Raw genomic sequence first — 22,301 nt, 5'->3', positions numbered from 1 at the left:
GAAGAAAGGATAGGAATCGATAGAGTACATCAGTATATTAATTGCGGATGTTTTTTGATGAACTATGGAAATATTATAGAATTTATATCAAAATAACTACGGATTTCCAAGATGGTGGCCAAATTTCAAGGAAGTGGATGCCTTAGAAATAAATAAATACTGCACTCTAGCAAGTAAAAATTAAATTAACATGGCAGTAGTGCACTCAAGCAGCCGAAAACATGACGGTGTCATCCAGCAGACAAAAATTCGATGGCGGTCTCCAAGAGACGGAACCAAATATCGGCCTCCAAAGACGAAAACAAGATGGTGGACGTGACATCATACTAGCTGGCGATATATATACCTATCCTATATATTTTTTCTTTGGAAGTAGTGATGTGTGGTCAGTCTGTCGGTGTCGTCCGTGGAGTAAGGTTCGGTCGCCATTTTTAATCAAATGACCTCACTGGTTTCGAATTAAGAACTCTGAGCTACATGATTAAAGTGCGTTTTTAAAAAAATATTTTATTAAAAATTATTTATTAAATTTTTTTTTAAATTTTTTTCCTAATTTTTTTGATAATAATTACGGATTTTCAATATGGCAGCTTTGATGTCTTAATCGAATATATTGAAATGTTTTTTTAATTAAATTTTTATTAATTTTTTATAAATTTAATAATGTTTCCTGATTTTCTAGCATAAAAATATGGATTTTCATGATGGCGACTATAACGATAATTGCAATGTTATAGAATCCAAGATGGCGGCCAAAACCTAAAGTGCAACGATGACATCATTCACATCCAAGGTGGCGAGCATAACAAAATGTGCATCGTGTTTAGAATATAAGATGGCTACCATATCGAAATGTGCAACAGTGATGTTTTTATTCAAGATGTAGTAATTTTTTATAAAAACATTATTAATGCAAATTTTTAAGAATTTTAAAATTTGTTTTCGATTTTATACCACAAATAAAAAGATTTTCAAGATGGTGGATGTAACGAAAACTGCAAAAATTATGTACCAATTTAAAATGGTGGCCATATCATCTTAATTGCCAAAGTCATGACCTCAGTGGCTAATAGCTGCTTTATTTTAGCATTCTGCCATTGTCAAATATTCCCTTTTTAACCTTCCATATATGTACACATATATTTTTTTATATTGGTTACATTTGCTTTAGATTTTGGATTATGGTTTTATTAAAAAGCAAGTTGTCTATTGGGCTTGGATATTTAAGAAGTTAAGACCTTGATATGGTGTATCAATTTGTTTTACAACGTTCCTACACTTAACATTTGGTTTTTTGGTTCAACATTATTTCTGAATTACAACTCCGCCCTTTGAGGTCTTATTTTCTGTCTTTCCTCGCTTTGTTTAAGTGTTGCTTTTAAAGTCTGAGATTTATTTTTTTCTTCTTTAAGAATCTTTTGTAGTACAAATTGCATAACTTTAGTGCTGATGAAGTACATTATTAATTTTTATGAAAATCCAGACTACCCAGTTGTGACGTCGCTCAAGTCAGAAGCCAATGAACAGGTTGCATTTGCCCGAGTGTCTAGAGGACTGTGGACTATTCATCCTGGAGGTTTTGAAACAGTGTATTTTCTCCTGTAAGGCGAAAAAAAAAGGGGGGGGGGACATGTCTATATGCTTACTTTGTAACTGGTTTGAAACCGTTTTTGTACTGGTTAGAAGCCGGTAAAATTGGCTGAATTGTAAAGTTTGCACTGCGAAAACTGTTTTAAACGATTTTTGGACGTGCGACATCTCAGCTCTCGGCACACAGCATCTGTATGGAGTGATCTCGTGAATGCTAAGGGAAGGCAAGGAACGGAAAATTGTAACATTCACAGTGCTGCCACCTGTGGTGGATGGTGCGAACCAAAGTGTTTACGAAGATAAAGGAAATTTTTTTATAGTATTACCTGGTTCGTGAATTTTAACAAGCTGGGCAGCTTTTCAGTAAGATCCCCTGTCGAAAATCTGGTCCAAAGCCAGGGTTTAGTATTTTTCAAGTATTTTTTTTTGACGTGATAACGTCTTATAAATCGATGAACGGCGGCTACACGCACGAAAAAGCATGACTCATTGTCACGTTCCGCCTGAGCCAAGCGTGTAAGCGAGAGCGCGGAACAAGCGATAGAGAGGCACGATCGGCTTGTGACGCATCTATCTCTCTTCCACTACATCGGCCGATGCGTCCGAGTAGAAGAGAGACAGCGGCACCTGCACGTGAACTGTTTTGTCAACTGAAGTGAAAAGTTATGTGGTTTGTATGCAATTTTTCATCAATGTTTTCTTATGACGTTATCACGTAAAATTATCGTCTGTAAACCGACTTTACAGACAACACCCTTTGTTAATGCTTTCATCAGCGTCTCAGCTGATTCGGCAGAAAGTTCTAGCGGCGGGTGCTGTAACTACGTGTGATCCGCGTCCGGAAACGTAGTTGAAAACACAGTTTTTCGTACATTCATTAGGCTCGGCGTTATTTTAAAGGATTTTTACGTTAAAATTACTTGTCCAAGGTTCGTGTCATAAGCACGTTTCAAAAAATAGAATACATGAATTTGCACGTTACAGAGGTGAAGAGTTACACGTCTCTGGCGAGTACAGAAGTGTTTTCGGCGGAACAATGAGGCGAAGACAAGGTTGAAGCCCGTTCTACAACGAAGGCAGTAGTGCTGAGCTCTACCGTTTACGTTTCTCGGTGCGACCAATGGAAGCCGAAAACATCGCCTACGGCAGTAACCATTTTTGTTCGTGTCCTGAATACATTCTGCTGGTGTTATAGTGCATACGTGAATATGAAAGACCTTTCACTGCAAGTTGAAGGAAATTCACAGGGGGAAGAGAACTTGCGATCCCGCCTCGTCAGGCATGATGATAACGCGCGATGCTCACTGGTGCTTTTTGCGCGGTGTCTACTCTGGACTGGCGCGCTGTCTTCTCGTCGTGATAACTTGTGAGATCTGAGGGGTGACCGCAACATTACGTGGCGGAGAAACGAGGATAAATGCGTGATACAAGTCCTGCAAGTGCTTTCAAGAATCTGTACCGGTTGTTTTATGCCTCTGAAAACACTTCTAGAAATACAGTTTAAAATCCTATTTCGTAAAAAAAGTACATTTTCGGCTTTCGGCCAATTCTTAAAATTCTTTATTGTGACCTTGAAACTGGTCGTAAATGTATGAGGTCCCCGCGCCGCTGTGGAACGGCCCCGAGGAACACGTGAGCGGCCCCGGAGCGAGCCAGGGCGGACCACGTGAGCGGCCCCGGAGCGAGCAAGGGCGAACCACGTGAGCTTCCCCGGAACGAGGAAGGGCGGACCACATGAGCGGCCCCGGAGCGAGAAAGGGCAGACCACGTGAGCGGCCCCAGAGCGAGGAAGGGCGAACCACGTGAGCGGCCCCGGAGCGAGCAAGGGCGGACCACGTGAGCGGCCCCAGAGCGAGGAAGGGCGAACCACGTGAGCGGCCCCGGAGCGAGCAAGGGCGGACCACGTGAGCGGCCCCAGAGCGAGGAAGGGCGGACTGCTTGAGCGTGTCCGGAGCGAGCAAGGGCGGATCACGTGAGCGGCCCCAGAGCGAGGAAGGGCGGACCGCGTGAGCGGCCCCAGAGCGAGCAAGGGCGGACTGCATGCAAAGCCCCGGAGCGAGGAAGGGCGAACCACGTGAGCGGCCCCAGAGCGAGGAAGGGCGGACCGCGTGAGCGGCCCCGGAGCGAGCAAGTGCGAATCACGTGAGCGGTCCCGGAGCGAGCAAGGGCGGACCACGTGAGCGGCCCCAGAGCGAGGAAGGGCGGACCGCGTGAGTGGCCCCGGAGATAGCAAGGTAGGATCACGTGAGCGGCCCCGGGGCGAGGAAGGGCGGACCGCGTGAGCGGCCCCGGAGCGAGCAAGGGCGGACCGCATGCAAAGCCCCGGAGCGAGGAAGGGCGAACCACGTGAGCGGCCCCAGAGCGAGGAAGGGCGGACCGCGTGAGCGTCCCCGGAGCGAGCAAGGGCGGACCGCATGCAAAGCCCCGGAGCGAGGAAGGACGAACCACGTGAGCGGCCCCAGAGCGAGGAAGGGCGGACCGCGTGAGCGTCCCCGGAGCGAGCAAGGGCGGACCGCATGCACAGCCCCGGAGCGAGGAAGGGCGGACCGCGTGAGCGGCCCCGGAGCGAGCAAGGGCGGACCGCGATAGCGTCCCCGGAGCGAGGAAGGGCGAACCACGTGAGCGGCCCCAGAGCGAGGAAGGGCGGACCGCGTGAGCGTCCCCGGAGCGAGCAAGGGCGGACCGCATGCAAAGCCCCGGAGCGAGGAAGGGCGAACCACGTGAGCGGCCCCAGAGCGAGGAAGGGCGGACCGCGTGAGCGTCCCCGGAGCGAGCAAGGGCGGACCGCATGCAAAGCCCCGGAAAGGAAGGGCGAACCACATGAGCGGTCCCAGAGCGAGGAAGGGCGGACCGCGATAGCGTCCCCGGAGCGAGGAAGGGCGAACCACGTGAGCGGCCCCAGAGCGAGGAAGGGCGGACCGCGTGAGCGTCCCCGGAGCGAGGAAGGGCGAACCACGTGAGCGGCCACAGAGCGAGGAAGGGTGGACCGCGTGAGCGTCCCCGGAGCGAGCAAGGGCGGACCGCATGCAAAGCCCCGGAGCGAGGAAGGGCGAACCACGTGAGCGGCCCCAAGGCGAGGAAGGGCGGACCGCGTGAGCGTCCCCGGAGCGAGCAAGGGCGGACCGCATGCACAGCCCCGGAGCGAGGAAGGGCGGACCGCGTGAGCGGCCCCGGAGCGAGCAAGGGCGGACCACGTGAGCGGCCCCGGGGCGAGGAAGGGCGGACCGCGTGAGCGTCCATGGAGCGAGCAAGGGCGGACCACGTGAGCGGCCCCAGAGCGAGGAAGGGCGGACCGCGTGAGCGGCCCCGGAGCGAGGAAGGGCGGACCGCGAGCGCCCCCGGAGCGAGCAAGGGCGGACCACGTGAGCGGCCCCAGGGCGAGGAAGGGCGGACCACGTGAGCGGCCCCAGAGCGAGGAAGGGCGGACCACGTGAGCGGCCCCGGAGCGAGCAAGGGCGGACCACGTGAGCGGCCCCGGGGCGAGGAAGGGCGGACCGCGTGAGCGTCCCCGGAGCGAGCAAGGGCGGACCACGTGAGCGGCCCCAGAGCGAGGAAGGGCGGACCGCGTGAGCGGCCCCGGAGCGAGGAAGGGCGGACCGCGTGAGCGGCCCCGGAGCGAGCAAGGGCGGACCACGTGAGCGGCCCTAGGGCGAGGAAGGGCGGACCGCGTGAGCGGCCCCAGAGCGAGGAAGGGCGGACCACGTGAGCGGCCCCGGGGCGAGGAAGGGCGGACCACGTGAGCGGCCCCGGAGCGAGCAAGGGCGGACCGCATGCACAGCCCCGGAGCGAGGAAGGGCGGACCGCGTGAGCGGCCCCAGAGCGAGGAAGGGCGGACCACGTGAGCGGCCCCGGAGCGAGCAAGGGCGGACCACGTGAGCGGCCCCAGAGCGAGGAAGGGCGGACCGCGTGAGCGGCCCCGGAGCGAGGAAGGGCGGACCGCGTGAGCGGCCCCAGAGCGAGGAAGGGCGGACCATGTGAGCGGCCCCGGGGCAAGGAAGGGCGGACCACGTGAGCGGCCCCAGGGCGAGGAAGGGCGGATCACGTGAGCGGCCCCGGGGCGAGGAAGGGCGGACCGCATGCACAGCCCCGGAGCGAGGAAGGGCGGACCGCGTGAGCGGCCCCAGAGCGAGGAAGGGCGGACCACGTGAGCGGCCCCGGAGCGAGCAAGGGCGGACCGCGTGAGCGGCCCCGGAGCGAGCAAGGGCGGACCGCATGCACAGCCCCGGAGCGAGGAAGGGCGGACCGCGTGAGCGGCCCCGGAGCGAGCAAGGGCGGACCGCATGCACAGCCCCGGAGCGAGGAAGGGCGGACCGCGTGAGCGGCCCCAGAGCGAGGAAGGGCGGACCACGTGAGCGGCCCCGGAGCGAGCAAGGGCGGACCGCATGCACAGCCCCGGAGCGAGGAAGGGCGGACCGCGTGAGCGGCCCCAGAGCGAGGAAGGGCGGACCACGTGAGCGGCCCCGGAGCGAGCAAGGGCGGACCGCATGCACAGCCCCGGAGCGAGGAAGGGCGGACCGCGTGAGCGGCCCCGGAGCGAGCAAGGGCGGACCGCATGCACAGCCCCGGAGCGAGGAAGGGCGGACCGCGTGAGCGGCCCCAGAGCGAGGAAGGGCGGACCACGTGAGCGGCCCCGGAGCGAGCAAGGGCGGACCGCATGCACAGCCCCGGAGCGAGGAAGGGCGGACCGCGTGAGCGGCCCCAGAGCGAGGAAGGGCGGACCACGTGAGTGGCCCCGGAGCGAGCAAGGGCGGACCGCATGCACAGCCCCGGAGCGAGGAAGGGCGGACCGCGTGAGCGGCCCCGGAGCGAGCAAGGGCGGACCGCATGCACAGCCCCGGAGCGAGGAAGGGCGGACCGCGTGAGCGGCCCCAGAGCGAGGAAGGGCGGACCACGTGAGCGGCCCCGGAGCGAGCAAGGGCGGACCGCGTGAGCGGCCCCGGAGCGAGCAAGGGCGGACCGCGTGAGCGGCCCCAGAGCGAGGAAGGGCGGACCGCGTGAGCGGCCCCAGAGCGAGGAAGGGCGGACCACGTGAGCGGCCCCGGAGCGAGCAAGGGCGGACCGCATGCACAGCCCCGGAGCGAGGAAGGGCGGACCGCGTGAGCGGCCCCGGAGCGAGCAAGGGCGGACTGCATGCACAGCCCCGGAGCGAGGAAGGGCGGACCGCGTGAGCGGCCCCAGAGCGAGGAAGGGCGGACCACGTGAGTGGCCCCGGAGCGAGCAAGGGCGGACCGCATGCACAGCCCCGGAGCGAGGAAGGGCGGACCGCGTGAGCGGCCCCGGAGCGAGCAAGGGCGGACCGCATGCACAGCCCCGGAGCGAGGAAGGGCGGACCGCGTGAGCGGCCCCAGAGCGAGGAAGGGCGGACCACGTGAGCGGCCCCGGAGCGAGCAAGGGCGGACCGCATGCACAGCCCCGGAGCGAGGAAGGGCGGACCGCGTGAGCGGCCCCAGAGCGAGGAAGGGCGGACCACGTGAGTGGCCCCGGAGCGAGCAAGGGCGGACCGCATGCACAGCCCCGGAGCGAGGAAGGGCGGACCGCGTGAGCGGCCCCGGAGCGAGCAAGGGCGGACCGCATGCACAGCCCCGGAGCGAGGAAGGGCGGACCGCGTGAGCGGCCCCGGAGCGAGCAAGGGCGGACCGCATGCACAGCCCCGGAGCGAGGAAGGGCGGACCGCGTGAGCGGCCCCGGAGCGAGCAAGGGCGGACCACGTGAGCGGCCCCGGAGCGAGGAAGGGCGGACCACGTGAGCGGCCCCGGAGCGAGCAAGGGCGGACCGCATGCACAGCCCCGGAGCGAGGAAGGGCGGACCGCGTGAGCGGCCCCGGAGCGAGCAAGGGCGGACCACGTGAGCGGCCCCGGAGCGAGAAAGGGCGGACCACGTGAGCGGCCCCGGAGCGAGGAAGGGCGGACCACGTGAGCGGCCCCGGAGCGAGGAAGGGCGGACCACGTGAGCGGCCCCGGAGCGAGCAAGGGCGGACCACGTGAGCGGCCCCGGTGCGAGGAAGGGCGGACCACGTGAGCGGCCCCGGAGCGAGGAAGGGCGGACCACGTGAGCGGCCCCGGAGCGAGCAAGGGCGGACCGCATGCACAGCCCCGGAGCGAGGAAGGGCGGACCGCGTGAGCGGCCCCAGAGCGAGGAAGGGCGGACCACGTGAGCGGCCCCGGAGCGAGGAAGGGCGGACCACGTGAGCGGCCCCGGAGCGAGCAAGGGCGGACCGCATGCACAGCCCCGGAGCGAGGAAGGGCGGACCGCGTGAGCGGCCCCAGAGCGAGGAAGGGCGGACCACGTGAGCGGCCCCGGAGCGAGGAAGGGCGGACCGCGTGAGCGGCCCCGGAGCAAGGGCGGACCGCATGCACAGCCCCGGAGCGAGGAAGGGCGGACCGCGTGAGCGGCCCCAGAGCGAGGAAGGGCGGACCACGTGAGCGGCCCCGGAGCGAGAAAGGGCGGACCGCATGCACAGCCCCGGAGCGAGGAAGGGCGGACCGCGTGAGCGGCCCCAGAGCGAGGAAGGGCGGACCACGTGAGCGGCCCCGGAGCGAGCAAGGGCGGACCGCGTGAGCGGCCCCGGAGCGAGCAAGGGCGGACCGCGTGAGCGGCCCCGGAGCGAGCCAGGGCGGGCTGGCTCGCGGACCGGTCGGTTACATAAGCCTCCCTCTTTCAGGACCCGGCGCGCACCGGGGGGCAGCCTCGTCCCTGGCGTGGCAGTGCGCGGCGCGTGGTGCTCGCGGCAGGAGAGTGCGTGTGCATGTGCTAGTGTGCGCACGAGTGTGCGCGAGGTGTGCGTGGCGTGTGCGCCGCCCCGCGGGCCCCCCGTCCAACAATGACGGCTAGCGACGAGTGCGAGACGGCGCCGCTGCTGGCCGCGGCGATTCCGCCCACGGCTAAGCGGGGGAAGCCTCCGCCGAGGTACCACGCCGTCATAGAGGTGAGTTTCCCATCCCTCTCCCTACCTCCCTCCACCCAGGGGCGCATACAGGGGGGGAGGGGGGCTTAGGGATTCAAACCCCCCCTCTTTAGCACCAAATCATTAATTAATTCCTTATTCATCACTCAAACAAATTTCATATTAAAATTAGTTTTTTTTTACCATTACAATATTTAAATTTAAGTACTGAAAACTGCTACAACAGCACTATTTTACACCTTAAAATCCAAATTTTCCCGGGGGAGGAGCCCCGGACCCACCGCTTTATTATAAGGGGGGCGGTGGGGGGGGGCCAGCATGCTTCTTAACACCCCTCCGTTACACAAATCCTGGCTACGGCACTGCCTCCACCTTCACGACATCCCTCCCCTGCGGTGGGATTGAATTCACCAAAACTATGTAGGAGGCCTATGTACTGGAACGAGGATGGTCGTCAAACAGCTATCGAATAATATCATCGAAGCCGAACTTATGACTGGAAAGGACAAAGGACACACAGTATTCATCCCCATAAAAACCACTGATCTCTACTGAATTGCCATTCCAATTTAAAAGACTGAAATTTCCAATCAAATTAGCCTATAGTTTTACAATTAACAAAGCACAAGGACAAAATTTAAAATATTGTGGTATTAATTTCAAAGACTCCTGCCTGGTTGGGGGGTGGGGGGGGGTGGGGGGAGGGGGTAAGGGTGGGGTTGGTGTTCCGGACCACAACCCAACCAGTACACCACGGGCACATACATCATCGGTTACCTACACCAGAGGTTTCCATATTTCTTTTCTTTTTCTTTTGGCGGCATCCCAAATGCTTCCAAGAAAGTAATTTGACAATAATTGTTAATATATAAATATATATATATAAACACCTCTTCGTTAAAGACCCCCCGATACCTAATTTTCGTTAATAACGAAGGATATTTCTTTCAAGACGACACTAGCCTAATGTGTGTTAAGGATTATATATATATTTATAAATAAAGAAAAAAAAGACGTTCACTTATCGTTGGTGGATGTTAGCCGTTCGCTCGGAATCATCTCGTATGCGGACGTTCGCACTTGCTCATTGGTTGGATGCTTCAGAAAAAAAAAAGCTGTTTCGAAAAAAAAATTGCGTTCGGTTCGTGGCATATTTAGTGTGTGTGCTTAGGAGATTGCTTCTAGCTTGTTGCGTGTAAGGTGTGTGTGTGTGTGTGTGTGTGTGTGTGTGTGTGTAGGAATGTGCACATGGAAACACACTCTTCCTCCGTTGCCCCCCGGCGCTGTGTTGAGACCAGGTGCCGGCTACCTTGCGCTCGCTCGAGAAGACGTGAGTTCTGACCCTCTGACCCCCGGCGACCCTGCCACCTACCCTCAGGGTCACGAGGGGACACCTTTCAGGCACCGCTGGGGTCGGGTACAGACCCTGAAATCGAAGGTGGCGAACTTTACAAGGGGGGGGGGGGGTATTTATACAACAATTTGTAGAGACCTGAAAAAATTCGCTGGTTCATTTCGTGTTATGCTAAAATTAAAATAATTATACATTAGTGCTGCTTCTGCCATTGGTTCACTGTTAATATGGAGGACTGAGGGCCAATTAGAGAACCTCACTCATAGAAGTGTCGAATCACAGACCCACTCAATCGAGACGACTCACAAGTCAGCAGCCAATGAACAGTTGGCATTTGCCCGAGTGTGTAGAGGATATTGGAGTCTATTCTGAAGGTCATTGAAACCGCGAATTTTTCCTGTCTCTAACAATTTGTAGAGACCGGAAAAATTCGCGATTTCAATGATCTGTAGGATAGACTCCATAGACTCCATGATCCTCTATGCACGCGGGAAAATGACATCTGCTCATTGGCTACTGACTCGTGATACCTGTTAACTGGGACGCTAGTGATTCGATACTTCTTTTGTTAAATGTTTTTCATTGGCCGAGTGTCATTCAGATAAACTGTTGCCCAATCAACGATGCAATCAACGATGCGGTAAAAAGGCAAACGTTTTTGGATTCTAACCTATCGCGAAAGGAATCCACGAATTTTTCCGGTCTCTAACAATTTGTTGACGTGATAACGTCTTATAAATCGATGAACGCCGGCTGATGCACGCACGAAAAATTTGTCACGTTCCGACTGAGCCGAGCGTGCAAGAACCGGCCAACCACCGTGCGAGAAAATCTTTTATATAATATCAAACAGGTTGAGGCGGGCTTTTTTTTTTTACTTATTGTTCGTGATTATATTTAAACAAATTATTTAAATTAAATCTGTAATAACTGTAAATAATATTTGAACATTAAAAAGTATGTATGCAATTTTTCATCAATGTTTTCTTATGACGTTATCACGTAAAATTTTGGTCCGTAAACCGACTTTACAGACAACCCCCTTTTTTTAAATCAGGGCAAGTATTAAAAAATAGAAATTTTTGAACGAAATAGAACGTAGTATTTAAATAAAATATTCTGCAAGGTCCTTTCTTGTCTGCTGTGATATTTAATTTAGGGTTTTTTTAGTAAATAAATTACTATAGTTAATTAAATTCCAAATCTGTTTGACTGTATATCTGCTGTTAAATAAATGTATTTCATGCCTCTCTTTTTTTTTTACTGAATCGAATTGTATGAATAAATTTATCTGAAAACTTTACATAATTAATAAACAATGCGCATACCTTAATTTAAATGGTAACTTATTTTGGAATTAAATAAAATATTTTTATTCTTCTGATATTGTTAGACAGCTGTACAAGATCACAAGCTAAAAAAATGCTTGAACAAAAAAATGGAAGTCAACTGAGGAAGTACCCTACCCACAACAATTCTGTTTGAAGAAGATAAGCACGACACAAAAGACGGACAAAATAAGTACAGGAAGATTAATTGTTAAGTAAAAGAAAAAATAACGTGTACAATTACCCACTTAAGTTTCTTGCCTGTTCTTCTTAAGTCGGAGTAATCGAACAGGCGGAGTAATGACAGAGGTGTCCACCCACCCCCAAACACTATGACTCACCCCCCCCCCCCTAACCTAATGATGCGCGCACCCCCCCGCCCCCCGAAATTTTTTATGCAATTTTCTGAATGATTTACTCAATTATTTTATAATATTATACTTTTTTAGTATATTATAATTTATCACATTTTGCATTAATTAAAACTGATTTTCTAATAATAATTTTGGTCATATCAGGTAAATATTTCCATCCTGAACCGACAGATGCCAAACTGCTTTTGTTGAGGAAAGTGCGGGGTTGCCAATTTGATTTACAAGATCCCTTTCAATTATCAAAGCACCAGAAACGTATTTTTACATTAGAAGCTATAATTATGTAAATAATATATACATTTTTCTCGTCTTTTAACCAACCCCCCCCCCCCTGAAATTTTAATGACGCAGTCTGCGTCGTTACCCCCCCCTTGTGGGCACCCCTGGTTATGAATATAATTATGATGGCAATGCTATCCCACCTGGAAAACGATTAAGGAATGCAACATTTTTTTTAATGTGTTTGTATAATGGACTATAATCTATATGTATACAGAATATATTAAACACAAGGAAACCCCAACCGGGGATTATATCTTGGGATGGAGTTAATTTATAATATTTAGCTATATATAGAGACCGGAAAAATTCGCGGATTCATTTCGCGATATGCTAAAATGCAAATAATTGTACCTTTCTGCAACTTCTGCTATTGGTTCACTGTTAACCTGGAGGACTGTGGGGTCAATTACAGACCCTCAGTCAAAGCAGTATCGAATAACGGGTCTACCAATTGAGACTCCTCACAAGCCAGTAGCCAATGAACAGCTGGCGTTTGCCCGCGTATGCACAGGATTATGGAGTATATGCTGGAGGTCATTGAATCCGCGAATTTTTCCAGTCCCTAGCTATAAGATAATCTGCTTTTCCTATTGGCTCTCTGTTCACCTGGGCCGCCAACGTTACTGGCCACGTAATGGCGATTACAAACCTACATAAATATAAGGCGGGAATTCTCTTGAATCCACGGTGACTACACTATTTTTTTTTTAAGAACTTTTCTGGAGCGTACCTACACTATCTGATACATTTCCCGAACATAGAGACAGGAAAAATTTGCGGATTCATTCCGTGATTTGATGCAGTTTTTTTTACATACGTCATTGCAGTTTTGCACTGTTTGTCACTAACATTACAAAACTGCAATGGCGCATGTCAATAAAACTGCATATAATCAAAATTCACCATTGCATGAATCATTTAATAATTTCGTGATATTACAAAAATTAAAATAATTATGCTTTTGTAATTCTTCTGCTGTTGGTTTACTGTTGATCCAGAGGAATTTTGGCCAATTAAAGAACCCTCAATGATAACTAGGACCATGCATATTTCGCTAAAAGATCCCGAGAGTAGCTGGAAGTTAAAACACTGTAGCATCGTCTGTGTTTCGTGATTGGGTGAGTTACTTTGAGGTGCGTGTCGAGTGTCAACAACAACCAATCACAGTGATTCAACGTGGAAGCAAAACTCGTCCTTAGTGGCTCGTGAAAACAAGGCAACGACCTCTCTCGCACAAGGAAGAAACCTGCTGGTTGCGGGTATACCTTGTTGGAGTCTAGTAGGCGTTCAGATCTTTTCGCGAAAAATGTCACCCCCTAGTGCTAATAAGTATCGAATCACGAGTCACCCGGTCGAGACGCCCCGCAAGTCAGCGACCAATGAACAGGCGTTATTTGCCCGAGTGAACAGAATAATGTGCAGTCTATCCAGAAGGTTATCGATGCCGCGCATTGGCAAATACTGGAAGAATTTACGACTTTAATGACCTCTAGGATCAGGGTCGACGAAAGTATGGAGTGAGGCAAAGTTCCCGGAGCCCTGATCGAGTTTTCTTCATTATTTTTTTAATAGTAGGGTTCACGCCGATAAGACGAACATTACAAGTCTATCGTCAATATAATTCATTGGAAACATTTCAAGACATGAAACACACACATTCAAGGCCGCAGTAACGGTCACTGTCTTTACATTTTTTTTGACGTGAATAGGTCTTTAAAATTGCTTCCACAGTGGGAGGCAATTCAAAAAAACGAATGACAACAAAATCGGGGGATACATCGCCATCCAAAATTTAATTACACCACTAGATAGCTAAAGGACCAAAGAATTCGATACGCTATGTGAGGTCATTAACGCACCGCGCGCGGTGGAGGGGGAAGCGCCGCCATTTTGAGGTCATTTTGCTGCGTTTCGAGATTTACATTTAGTATAACTTTCGACTCGGAGAAGCTACGACGTTCGTTTGAGTTTCAAACGTCAGCTCTCGTCAAAATCTAGCGTTTGCATTTATAAAACTTTAGTGTGAAATAGTTACAGTATATATATATTATGGTGTTAAAATAGAAAAAAAAGTATTTTATATTTTGTATAAAAAATATCACCTGTTACGTACACGTATTCACGTACAACACACGGCAGTGTTCAGGACACAGCCACGCCCCATTTCTCCCTTGAAATTGTTGGGTTTGAAATCTATTTTTCCCCCGGGATCTATGTTTAGGGACTCGAAAAATTCGTGGTTTCAATGACCTCTAGGATAGAATCCACAATCCACTATGTACGCGGGAAAATTACACCTGCTCATTGGCTACTGACTCGTGACACCTGCTAACTGGGATGCTTGTGATTCGATACTTCTTACGTTGAGGGTCATTCATTGGCTCACAGTTCTTCAGGCAAACAGTGTTCCAATCACTAGAGACCGGAAAAATTCGCGATTTCAATGACCGGTAGGATAGACTCCATGATCCTCTATGCATGCGGGAAAATGACATCTGCTCATTGGCTACTGATCCATGATTCCTGTTAACTGGGACGCTAGTGATTCGATACTTCTTCTGTTAAAGGTTTTTCATTGGCCAAGTGTCATTCAGATAAACTGTTGCCAAATCACTGATGCGGTAAAAAGGCAAACTTTTTGGATTCTAGCCTATCGCGAAAGGAATCCGAGAATTTTTCCGGTCTCTACCAGTCACTGAAGTGACAATAAGTTACACGCACTTGGATTCTAGCTTATCGCGAAATGAAACCGCGAATTTTTCCGGTCTCTATATATGTTCCTCTTGACGGCCCTGTGTAGGGTAGACTGCACGGTCATGTGCGCAAGACGTCTGAGCTGAGTGGACAGTGATTGGATACTTCTCTGGTTGGGGCTCTCTCATTGGGGACCAGAGTTCTCCGGATGAAGCGTGATACAGTAACAGAAACACAATAAAAGGTCGCGTGTACTATGTACACGTTATACCTAACTTGGCGTGATAAGCTATTAAATTTATTTATTTTTGCATGCGAATAATTAATAGAAATAAAATAATGAAAGGAATGGAGTGATATTATAAATATGGCTGATAAAGAATGATTTCAATAAAAATAAAAAAAAATTAAATAAATACACAGTATTCAATATTAATATAAACACGCGTATAAAATTGAATACCTACATAATTTAATAAAATAATTTAGATACATTTTAATTAATAAAGGAAATCAATAAATACGTTAAATGTTTAAATAATAATGTTTTTATTTGTTATTTATAATGTAAATAAATTATACATACAACAAAATAATTAAACTTGAAAAATTTTATAAACACAATTTATATTACTAATATCTAGAGACCGGAAAAAATTCGCGATTTCAATGACCTGTAGGATAGACTCCATGATCCTCTATGCATGCGGGAAAATTAAATCTTCTCATTGGCTACTGACTCGTGTCGCCTGTTAACTGGGACGCTAGTGATTTGATACTTCTTTTGTTAAATGTTTTTCATTGGCCGAGTATCATTCAGATAAACTGTTGCCCAATCACTGATGTGGTAAAAAGGCAAAAGTTTTTGGATTCTAGCTTATCGCGAATTTTTCCGGTCTCTAACAATAAACATTTGCATTGTAGTACAACGCGAAATACACCCCATTAGGGTTTTTTCAGACATGAACAAATTTCGGCTGGCAAAATTGGATCACCACTGGAGCCACAATTATTCCTCGGCTTCGTCGGGTAACGAAGTACACTTGCTCCACGTTGATTAAGTGCGACTGCAAGTGTTCTTGACACGTCACAGACGACCCTGAGCTAGTTGCAAACGAGAAAAGAACGCGGTCACCCAATCACGCGCCGCTGCAGTTACTGTAAAAAAAAAAGATTGGTAATAAATGTCTTAGAATACTGGTATTTTGCAATATCTAAAGCGAACAGAACTATTTCTGAGCTTAGAAAAATTTCAGAAATTTTAAGGCTCACTTCTTATATATATTTGAGACATGAATTTTTTTTTCCCTGTACAAATTTACTGTCGACAGAAAAAATATTTGTATCTGTTACAGTTAGATAGTAACAAACATTTTTAAGTAAACTAACGGGATTTTTTTTCGTTATACGTAGAAACCGGAAAAAAAGTTTGCGGATTCAATTCGTGATACGCTAAAATTGGAATACTCATACCTTTGTAATGCTTCTGCTACTGGCTGTCCGTTAATATGAAGGACTCTGGGCCAATGAGAAACTATTAGCTAACCGAAGAATTATCGAACAACTACCCAGACGAGACGTTGCACAAATCAACAGCCAATTACCAGACGACTTTTGTCAGAGCATCCAGAATAAAGTGGAGTCTATCCTAGAGGTCTCTATCTCATTTTGTAAAAATGAACTAGATAGAGCTGGATGTTTCATCGCCATCGTGTTGGGCGGGGAAAAAAAGGGGGGGGGGGGGGGTTCGCTAGAGAGACGACAGTACGACGTCTGGCGGGGGGAATACAGGAGCAATCCAAGAGAAACGTCCGCCATGTTGCCGATATTGGGGAAAAACCCCGGGAACGTTCTACCTTTGAATATATATACTGTATAGAAGTCGCAAGCCCAGGTTAAAATTTCTAATACGGTTTTGAGGTAGTTGGTTAATTCACCACCGCAATCGCCACCATCTCTAGGGCATCGACTTGTGGTGGTCCCTAGCGGGCAAGTGTCGAACTCTTCAAACACCCCTTCCCCCACCCGTTGAACGACGTTGAGCTGCAGTGAATGATGGATGAGGGGTGCGGGGAATGACAGCGGGCGACAGCGCTGCGCTCTAACGTGTAAATAACAACTAAGACGATGCAGGGCGTTACGGCAGCGCACTGCAGCGGTGAAGTTCCCAAGCTGCTCATCATACGCTTCTGAAAAACGTAGAGTAAATCCTATCCACTCGCGACTTCTATACAGTATATATATTCAAAGGTTCTACCCGCCAGAAATCGAGACTGGATGGCCTTGAATTTTGGTAAGGCTGAGGGAGAAAAAGGTTTGGGTTGGGAAGGGGGGTGGGGGGCGGTAATTTGTCCGACCGCCCAACCTACCTGGCGGCCTCTTAGCCAATCAGAAAACCTCACGGCTCCTTGTCAAGCACCATCTTTAAGTTTTTTAATTGCATTTTTCTTACAGCATGTGGATTTCCATCAGAATCACAGAGCAAGGGAAGTGGGTGGATAACCCAGTTAACGTGTTAAGCGTATGGAAAGAATGATATTGCGCGATGGTGCAGGGTTTAAGAAAAAAAAAGTTTTCCGTTCTTTAAATGATTCGTGCAATGGGAAATTTTGATTTAATGCAGTTTTTTTGGACATACGCCCTTGAAGTTTTGCACTGTTTGTCACGGAAAAATTCTGAAAAATAAATTAAGATATAAATTAAAAGAGAACAAGGCTGAATCAGCTGATGTCGGACAAACGGAACCAACCATGAAACTAAACAAGTGTTATGGGCAACACAACGAACTCAGCACGGACAAAAAATGTTCAACGTATAAATATCATACAGCACAAGAATTCCTTTGAATGAACTTGGTCATGGAAAAAAAATAACATTACAACACTGACGAACACAGTGGGCTAGCCACGACGAGACAGATCAAATGCAGGCAGTCAACAAAACCTGGACAACGCAGTAAACATATAAACACAGCGATGAAGATGAACAAGTACAATCGACAACACAACGACGATAGCATCGACGAACATAGAAGATATCCAGTGACAACTGACATCTGTTCCCATCATCAGGGACAAACAGACTGACACAATGGCATATGTCTAGAGACCGGAAAAATTCGCGAGGTTATTTCGCGATAGGCTAAAATACAAATAGTTATACCTCAATGCAGCCTCTGCTATTGGCTCACAACCTACCTAGATGACTCTGGGCCAATGAGAAACACCCAACCAAAGTTTTATCGAATCACAGGCTGCTACGCTGGAACATCTCACTAGACGGCAGCCAATGAGTGGGTGACATTTGACCGAGTGTACGTAGAACTATGGAGTTCATCCTGCAGGTCATTGAACCCGCGAATTTTTCCGGTCCCTACATATGTCCAAAAGTAAATAAATAAATAAATAAATAAACTGCGCTAAATTAACATTTCTCATCGCACGAATCATTCGAAGAACGTTGGAAGTGTGTGGAATAAACCGTGAAATGCCGTGTTTTTCCAACGGGCAGTCGTACGTGGCGTGCTCCAGAGTCGATGAACCATCGACACTATTCCTTTTATCTCCGGACGGAGAGACAAGAAAAATTGTTTTCGTTCATCACCAAGCGTTACATTGAACGCATTGAATACATCAACAAATGATTATTAAAACCATGAATCTAAATTATTTTATCATTTCATTGAATTCATTATTCAACTAAATTTTTTTTATTAACAAAAATTTAAGAAAAGACGTGCTGACAGAATATGCAGAATGAACGAGGCATTGCAACGCACGTCGGCCAAATGTTAAATGTTCCTGGCCTACACACATGCACATAAAATCAATAATTTATTCCACATGCGTTTCATATGTGTGTAAAGTAGTTAGCAGCGAACCAAAAAAAAAAAAATTAATATCGCGTAACATTTGAAACTACAAAAAGCAACGAAAATAAAACGTATCCTACTAATTAGAAGATTCAGATATATTTATTGAGGAAATTCTAAACGTTTATTAGACTGCAATACTGTATGGTAACCCCAGGCTTATTTCTTGTTAGTTTGCAGTCACTTGCAAGAGGAGACATTGCCTTTTTTGGCACGGCCAATCAGGGCGCTTTTGCTTCAGCACAAAACTGCTGTGATTGGTGTGCCAACTGTGGAAGTGTACCTGAAAGAAACTCGATCAGTTACGAAACATAAACGATGTTGCAACGTTTCAAACGCACAGATAGTTTTGAAATATTTGCCGAAAAATAGTCATATTAATCAATTTTAAGAAAAACTATGTTAGTTTACCTTCAGCTTGATGTATGATTTGTTGTTAATAGTCTAAATTAATCTGTTTTAATATAACTTTGAAACTGAGACATTCTTTTTTGGACTTCCTGTAATTTTAAGAGGAGCCTTACAGAAAGGATTATTCACACTTCACACACCCCCGGGCCCAACCATTAAAATTTTTTTAAACAAACAAATTCGAACTGAACGTTTATAAATCTTATCTGGAACTTAAATTTCTACGATGACTTTGCTAATTTATCTTAATAAATTGTGCTATTCTTTCCTGATAGTTTTTCCTCGGGTTAGTTTTGTAAGTCCTCACAAAAACTTGTGAAATATCGTCTTTACATGAGGCAATGACTTCTTTAAACATTTTTCTTATACGAAATCATGAATCGAAGTAGTTGCTGACCAGCAGTTAAAACTACACGCTAATAACAATTTAAATTTCTTCCCCCCCCCCCCAATTACTAGCCATATTTGTTAAGAGGACACAGGGTGAACAGGGCATTAGTTGCCAGACTGGCCGTCCCTGGAGCCAAGCGCTGCCGTCGCAGCACCCAGACCACGGCTGTGCCGTGTGTGTGCCTCGATGTGTACATACATACACACATATATGCATATACACACGTATGCATATATGCATGAATGCATGTACACATTGCAGCGCGGTGTACTCACGGGTTCAACAACACTGCAAGCTATTAAAGCAAAAAGTGTAATTTATTATTCAGAGAGGTGTAAATGTTTTCATAGAACAGGATTAACCACATTCGTTAACTTGTTTTTTATTGATAAGAATTATGAGTATAAATGCTTAATACATGCATAACAAGGTATGTGAACAAAACGTGCTCTATTAAGACGCGATAAAACAATCGCAACAAGTCCGCAACAAAGTTACAAATATAACGTGAGCCGTTATGATGTGGTATCTCAATAAATGCAGCATGAACACAAATACTGGGAGTATACAATATGTTACAGTAAAATAGAAGATTATTAAAATACAGTAGTATTAAACAAACAACTTAGACAGAATCAAAACGAACAATAGAGCCCTAAACGTGGAGGTTCGGTGTGGCCAATCTCGATATTGGCGCGCGCAGCAAATGGCGTGGATGGCGTTAAAGGGCTAAGACAAAACAAGCAAGAGGACAGAAGTTAATAAATTTATCATTAGAAGGAATCAAACGTTACGTTTACTAGTGGCAATGCAAACCACGTAAGAAAACTGGCAGTATAGCGAGACACAAACAGAAATGTCCATACTACAGCCCAAACGGCTCGAACAAACATCGTGGCTGATTAAAGTTAACTTTAGAAGGGCGAAACAAATGAATGTAAAAAAGCCACAGCCACATCGTGCAAGAAATTTAACGTTACTATATGCAAGTTACCTTCACCGCTGATACGAGAGCTCGCAGGCCCTTATAAGCACAATATAGAGGGCACTGGAGCTGCGGCGGAATAATACACTACAGGGGAAGGAGTGGGGGTGAGGAGGGGAAATCCAACCAGCAATAAATGTAGCGGAGAGGGGGAAACGACTAAGGGAGGGGGAAGAATCGCTCAGCTGTACAGCGACGCAAGAAGCATATGCTTCAACATATACACACATATACACCTATACACACACATATATATAAAAATACACACATAAAAATAGACACATACATGCATATACACATATACGGTGTGTCCGTAAAGTCATGGTGCACTTTTGACCGGTCACAGGAAAGTAAAGAAACCAGATAGTTAGAAAAGTAAATATTCGCAAAAAAAAAAAAAACGGGGGGGGGGGGGGGGCAAACTCTTGGAGTGTTCGCCGAACAAAAGGCAGACTCTCCTAGAATTGATACTTTTATCTGGCGAAGATTTCACAGTTTCTACCTGTCTTGTTTCGTTGGTGCCCTGTGACCGGTCCAAAGTGCACCGTGCACACATGCACGTGCACACACGCTGGCCGAGCCACCGCCCTCTGAACACCACGGGACACGCGGATAGTCACTCTACGAGAGAACTCGAGGCTGTGTCTGGCCTCGACTTCGCGACTTCAGATCCAGGAGGCTGAGGCGACCGCTCTGGCTGGCTGCATGTTGCTTATCCTTCGTGAGTGAAGCCTTCTTTTCACAGACGAGAGAGCCAAACGCCCGATCGGTAGGGACACCTGTATTTCGCGAATACATTTCGTGTCAAGGTATTTCACAAGATACTCTAGCTTCTTCTAAGAGTCACGGCAAATTGTGAGGGTGCAGCAGTACGGTGACCACATTCCCATTGGCCCCGTCAAGAGCGGGACGACACCTCTCACAGACCTCAGCCAAAAACCGCAGGAGAAAAGCTACAGTATTTTGTGAAACACCTCGACTCGAAATGTATTCGAGAAATACAGGTGTCCCTACCGATCGTGCATCTTCGGTTTTTTTTTGTTCATTGCAAAAGGTTAGGTTAGCTACATTATAAATACTTAAAAAACACTGTGGACGGGTTGATTTGGTTAGGATAGCTACATTAAAGATACTGTGAAATCATGTAAACGGTTTCCTAGCCCTGGATAGCTACTTATTGAAAAGTTATTTGCTAAGCAACCATAAAATGATTTTACAGTATTTTTAATGTAGCTATACTTACCTAATATAACCAACCATCTGCAAATTTTTAAAGTATTTATAATGTAGCTAACCTATCCTAATCGACCGCAAAATTTAATGCCAAACCGGTTCATACAATGCGATAGAACGGAGAAAAAAAAGCGAGCATGAACTTCAGGGAACTTCGGGTGTGGCTCTCTCGTCTGTGAAATGAAGGCTTCCCCTGCCTAGCCGGACACACACACGGTGGGAAGAGCTTCAGAGAAAACAACGCTTTTTAAAAACTACTCAGGATATCCCAGTGGGGTCTGCTTACGAAAAGCATTTAAGAGTTCGCTGAGGGCCGAAAAGTACTTTTGATTTCGAATTTTTTCAACTGTGTCTTTTAGAAGAGTTAAAAATGGCTAAAACGCATGTTGTAAGAGTAATTTTTAGGCGCAAAACAGCCAATACAGATTCTTGAAAGCACTTAAGGGACTTGCATTACACGTTTATCTTCGTTTCTCGGGCATGTAATGTTACGGTCACCGCTCATGTGACGACGAGAAGACTGCGCGCCAGTCCAGAGGAGACACCGCGCTAGAAGCACCAGCGAGCGTCGCGCTTATCATCCCGCCTCACTAGCACAGATACAGTCCTGACAAACAAAGCGCATCGGATCGAGAGTGGTCTGGGATAGGGAATAAGTACCCTACGGCCAGTATCCCAAGACACAGAAATAAGGGTCTAGGTGTCAAATACGCCACAACCTGCTCACTAAAAGTATACCCAGTGCACGATAGGACACGGCCAGTGCCTTCGTGTTTTAGCGAACGGATTGTGTTATATCCGTTGCCGATCTGTTGCCCGAATTCCGCGCATGCGCAGAGCTCGGCTTTTTTTTTAACGTGAGAGTGACCGATGCTGCTGGCGAT

The 22,301-nt window shown here is 48.4% G+C and overlaps 3 protein-coding genes across 3 annotated transcripts in view; all 3 read left to right on the top strand.

The window, feature by feature from the left end:
- Positions 1–3,177: 3,177 nt before the first annotated feature.
- Positions 3,178–4,822, top strand: LOC134538791 (uncharacterized). The gene is made up of 3 exons (XM_063380283.1): positions 3,178–3,256; positions 4,078–4,512; positions 4,623–4,822. The coding sequence occupies exons 1-3, from the start codon at positions 3,178–3,180 to the stop codon at positions 4,820–4,822; spliced, it is 714 nt and encodes a 237-aa protein (XP_063236353.1).
- Positions 4,823–4,828: 6 nt separating this feature from the next.
- On the top strand, positions 4,829–8,148 carry LOC134538790 (basic salivary proline-rich protein 2-like). The gene is made up of 12 exons (XM_063380282.1): positions 4,829–4,952; positions 5,273–5,428; positions 5,879–6,040; positions 6,151–6,312; positions 6,423–6,482; positions 6,565–6,754; positions 6,831–7,060; positions 7,239–7,298; positions 7,375–7,468; positions 7,595–7,740; positions 7,817–7,876; positions 7,949–8,148. The coding sequence occupies exons 1-12, from the start codon at positions 4,829–4,831 to the stop codon at positions 8,146–8,148; spliced, it is 1,644 nt and encodes a 547-aa protein (XP_063236352.1).
- A 156-nt stretch (positions 8,149–8,304) lies between these two features.
- LOC134538831 (protein white-like) overlaps positions 8,305–22,301 on the top strand; it is a 180,313-nt gene continuing 166,316 nt past the window's right edge. The window contains exon 1 of the mRNA XM_063380353.1: positions 8,305–8,515. Within this exon, the coding sequence (XP_063236423.1) occupies positions 8,411–8,515 (105 nt within the window). The 5' untranslated portion in view covers positions 8,305–8,410. The remainder of the gene's footprint in view (positions 8,516–22,301) is intronic.

Source organism: Bacillus rossius, chromosome 14 (genome assembly GCF_032445375.1).
Source record: "Bacillus rossius redtenbacheri isolate Brsri chromosome 14, Brsri_v3, whole genome shotgun sequence".
Taxonomy (NCBI): domain Eukaryota; kingdom Metazoa; phylum Arthropoda; class Insecta; order Phasmatodea; family Bacillidae; genus Bacillus; species Bacillus rossius.
Note: the sequence above shows the minus strand (reverse complement) of the source record. Positions and strands in the feature narration are given on the sequence as shown.

What these genes read in the sequence shown, in the direction of transcription:
- LOC134538791 (XM_063380283.1), top strand. Translation starts at nt 3,178, where the DNA reads ATGTATGAGGTCCCCGCGCCGCTGTGGAACGGCCCCGAGGAACACGTG. An exon ending in AGCGAGCCAGGGCGGACCAC is followed by an intron (nt 3,257 to 4,077) that starts GTGAGCGGCCCC and finishes GGACCGCGTGAG; the next exon opens with CGTCCCCGGAGCGAGCAAGG. An exon ending in AGCGAGGAAGGGCGGACCGC is followed by an intron (nt 4,513 to 4,622) that starts GTGAGCGTCCCC and finishes CCGCATGCAAAG; the next exon opens with CCCCGGAGCGAGGAAGGGCG.
- LOC134538790 (XM_063380282.1), top strand. Translation starts at nt 4,829, where the DNA reads ATGGAGCGAGCAAGGGCGGACCACGTGAGCGGCCCCAGAGCGAGGAAG. An exon ending in AGCGAGCAAGGGCGGACCAC is followed by an intron (nt 4,953 to 5,272) that starts GTGAGCGGCCCC and finishes GAGCGGCCCCAG; the next exon opens with AGCGAGGAAGGGCGGACCAC. An exon ending in AGCGAGCAAGGGCGGACCAC is followed by an intron (nt 7,299 to 7,374) that starts GTGAGCGGCCCC and finishes CCGCATGCACAG; the next exon opens with CCCCGGAGCGAGGAAGGGCG.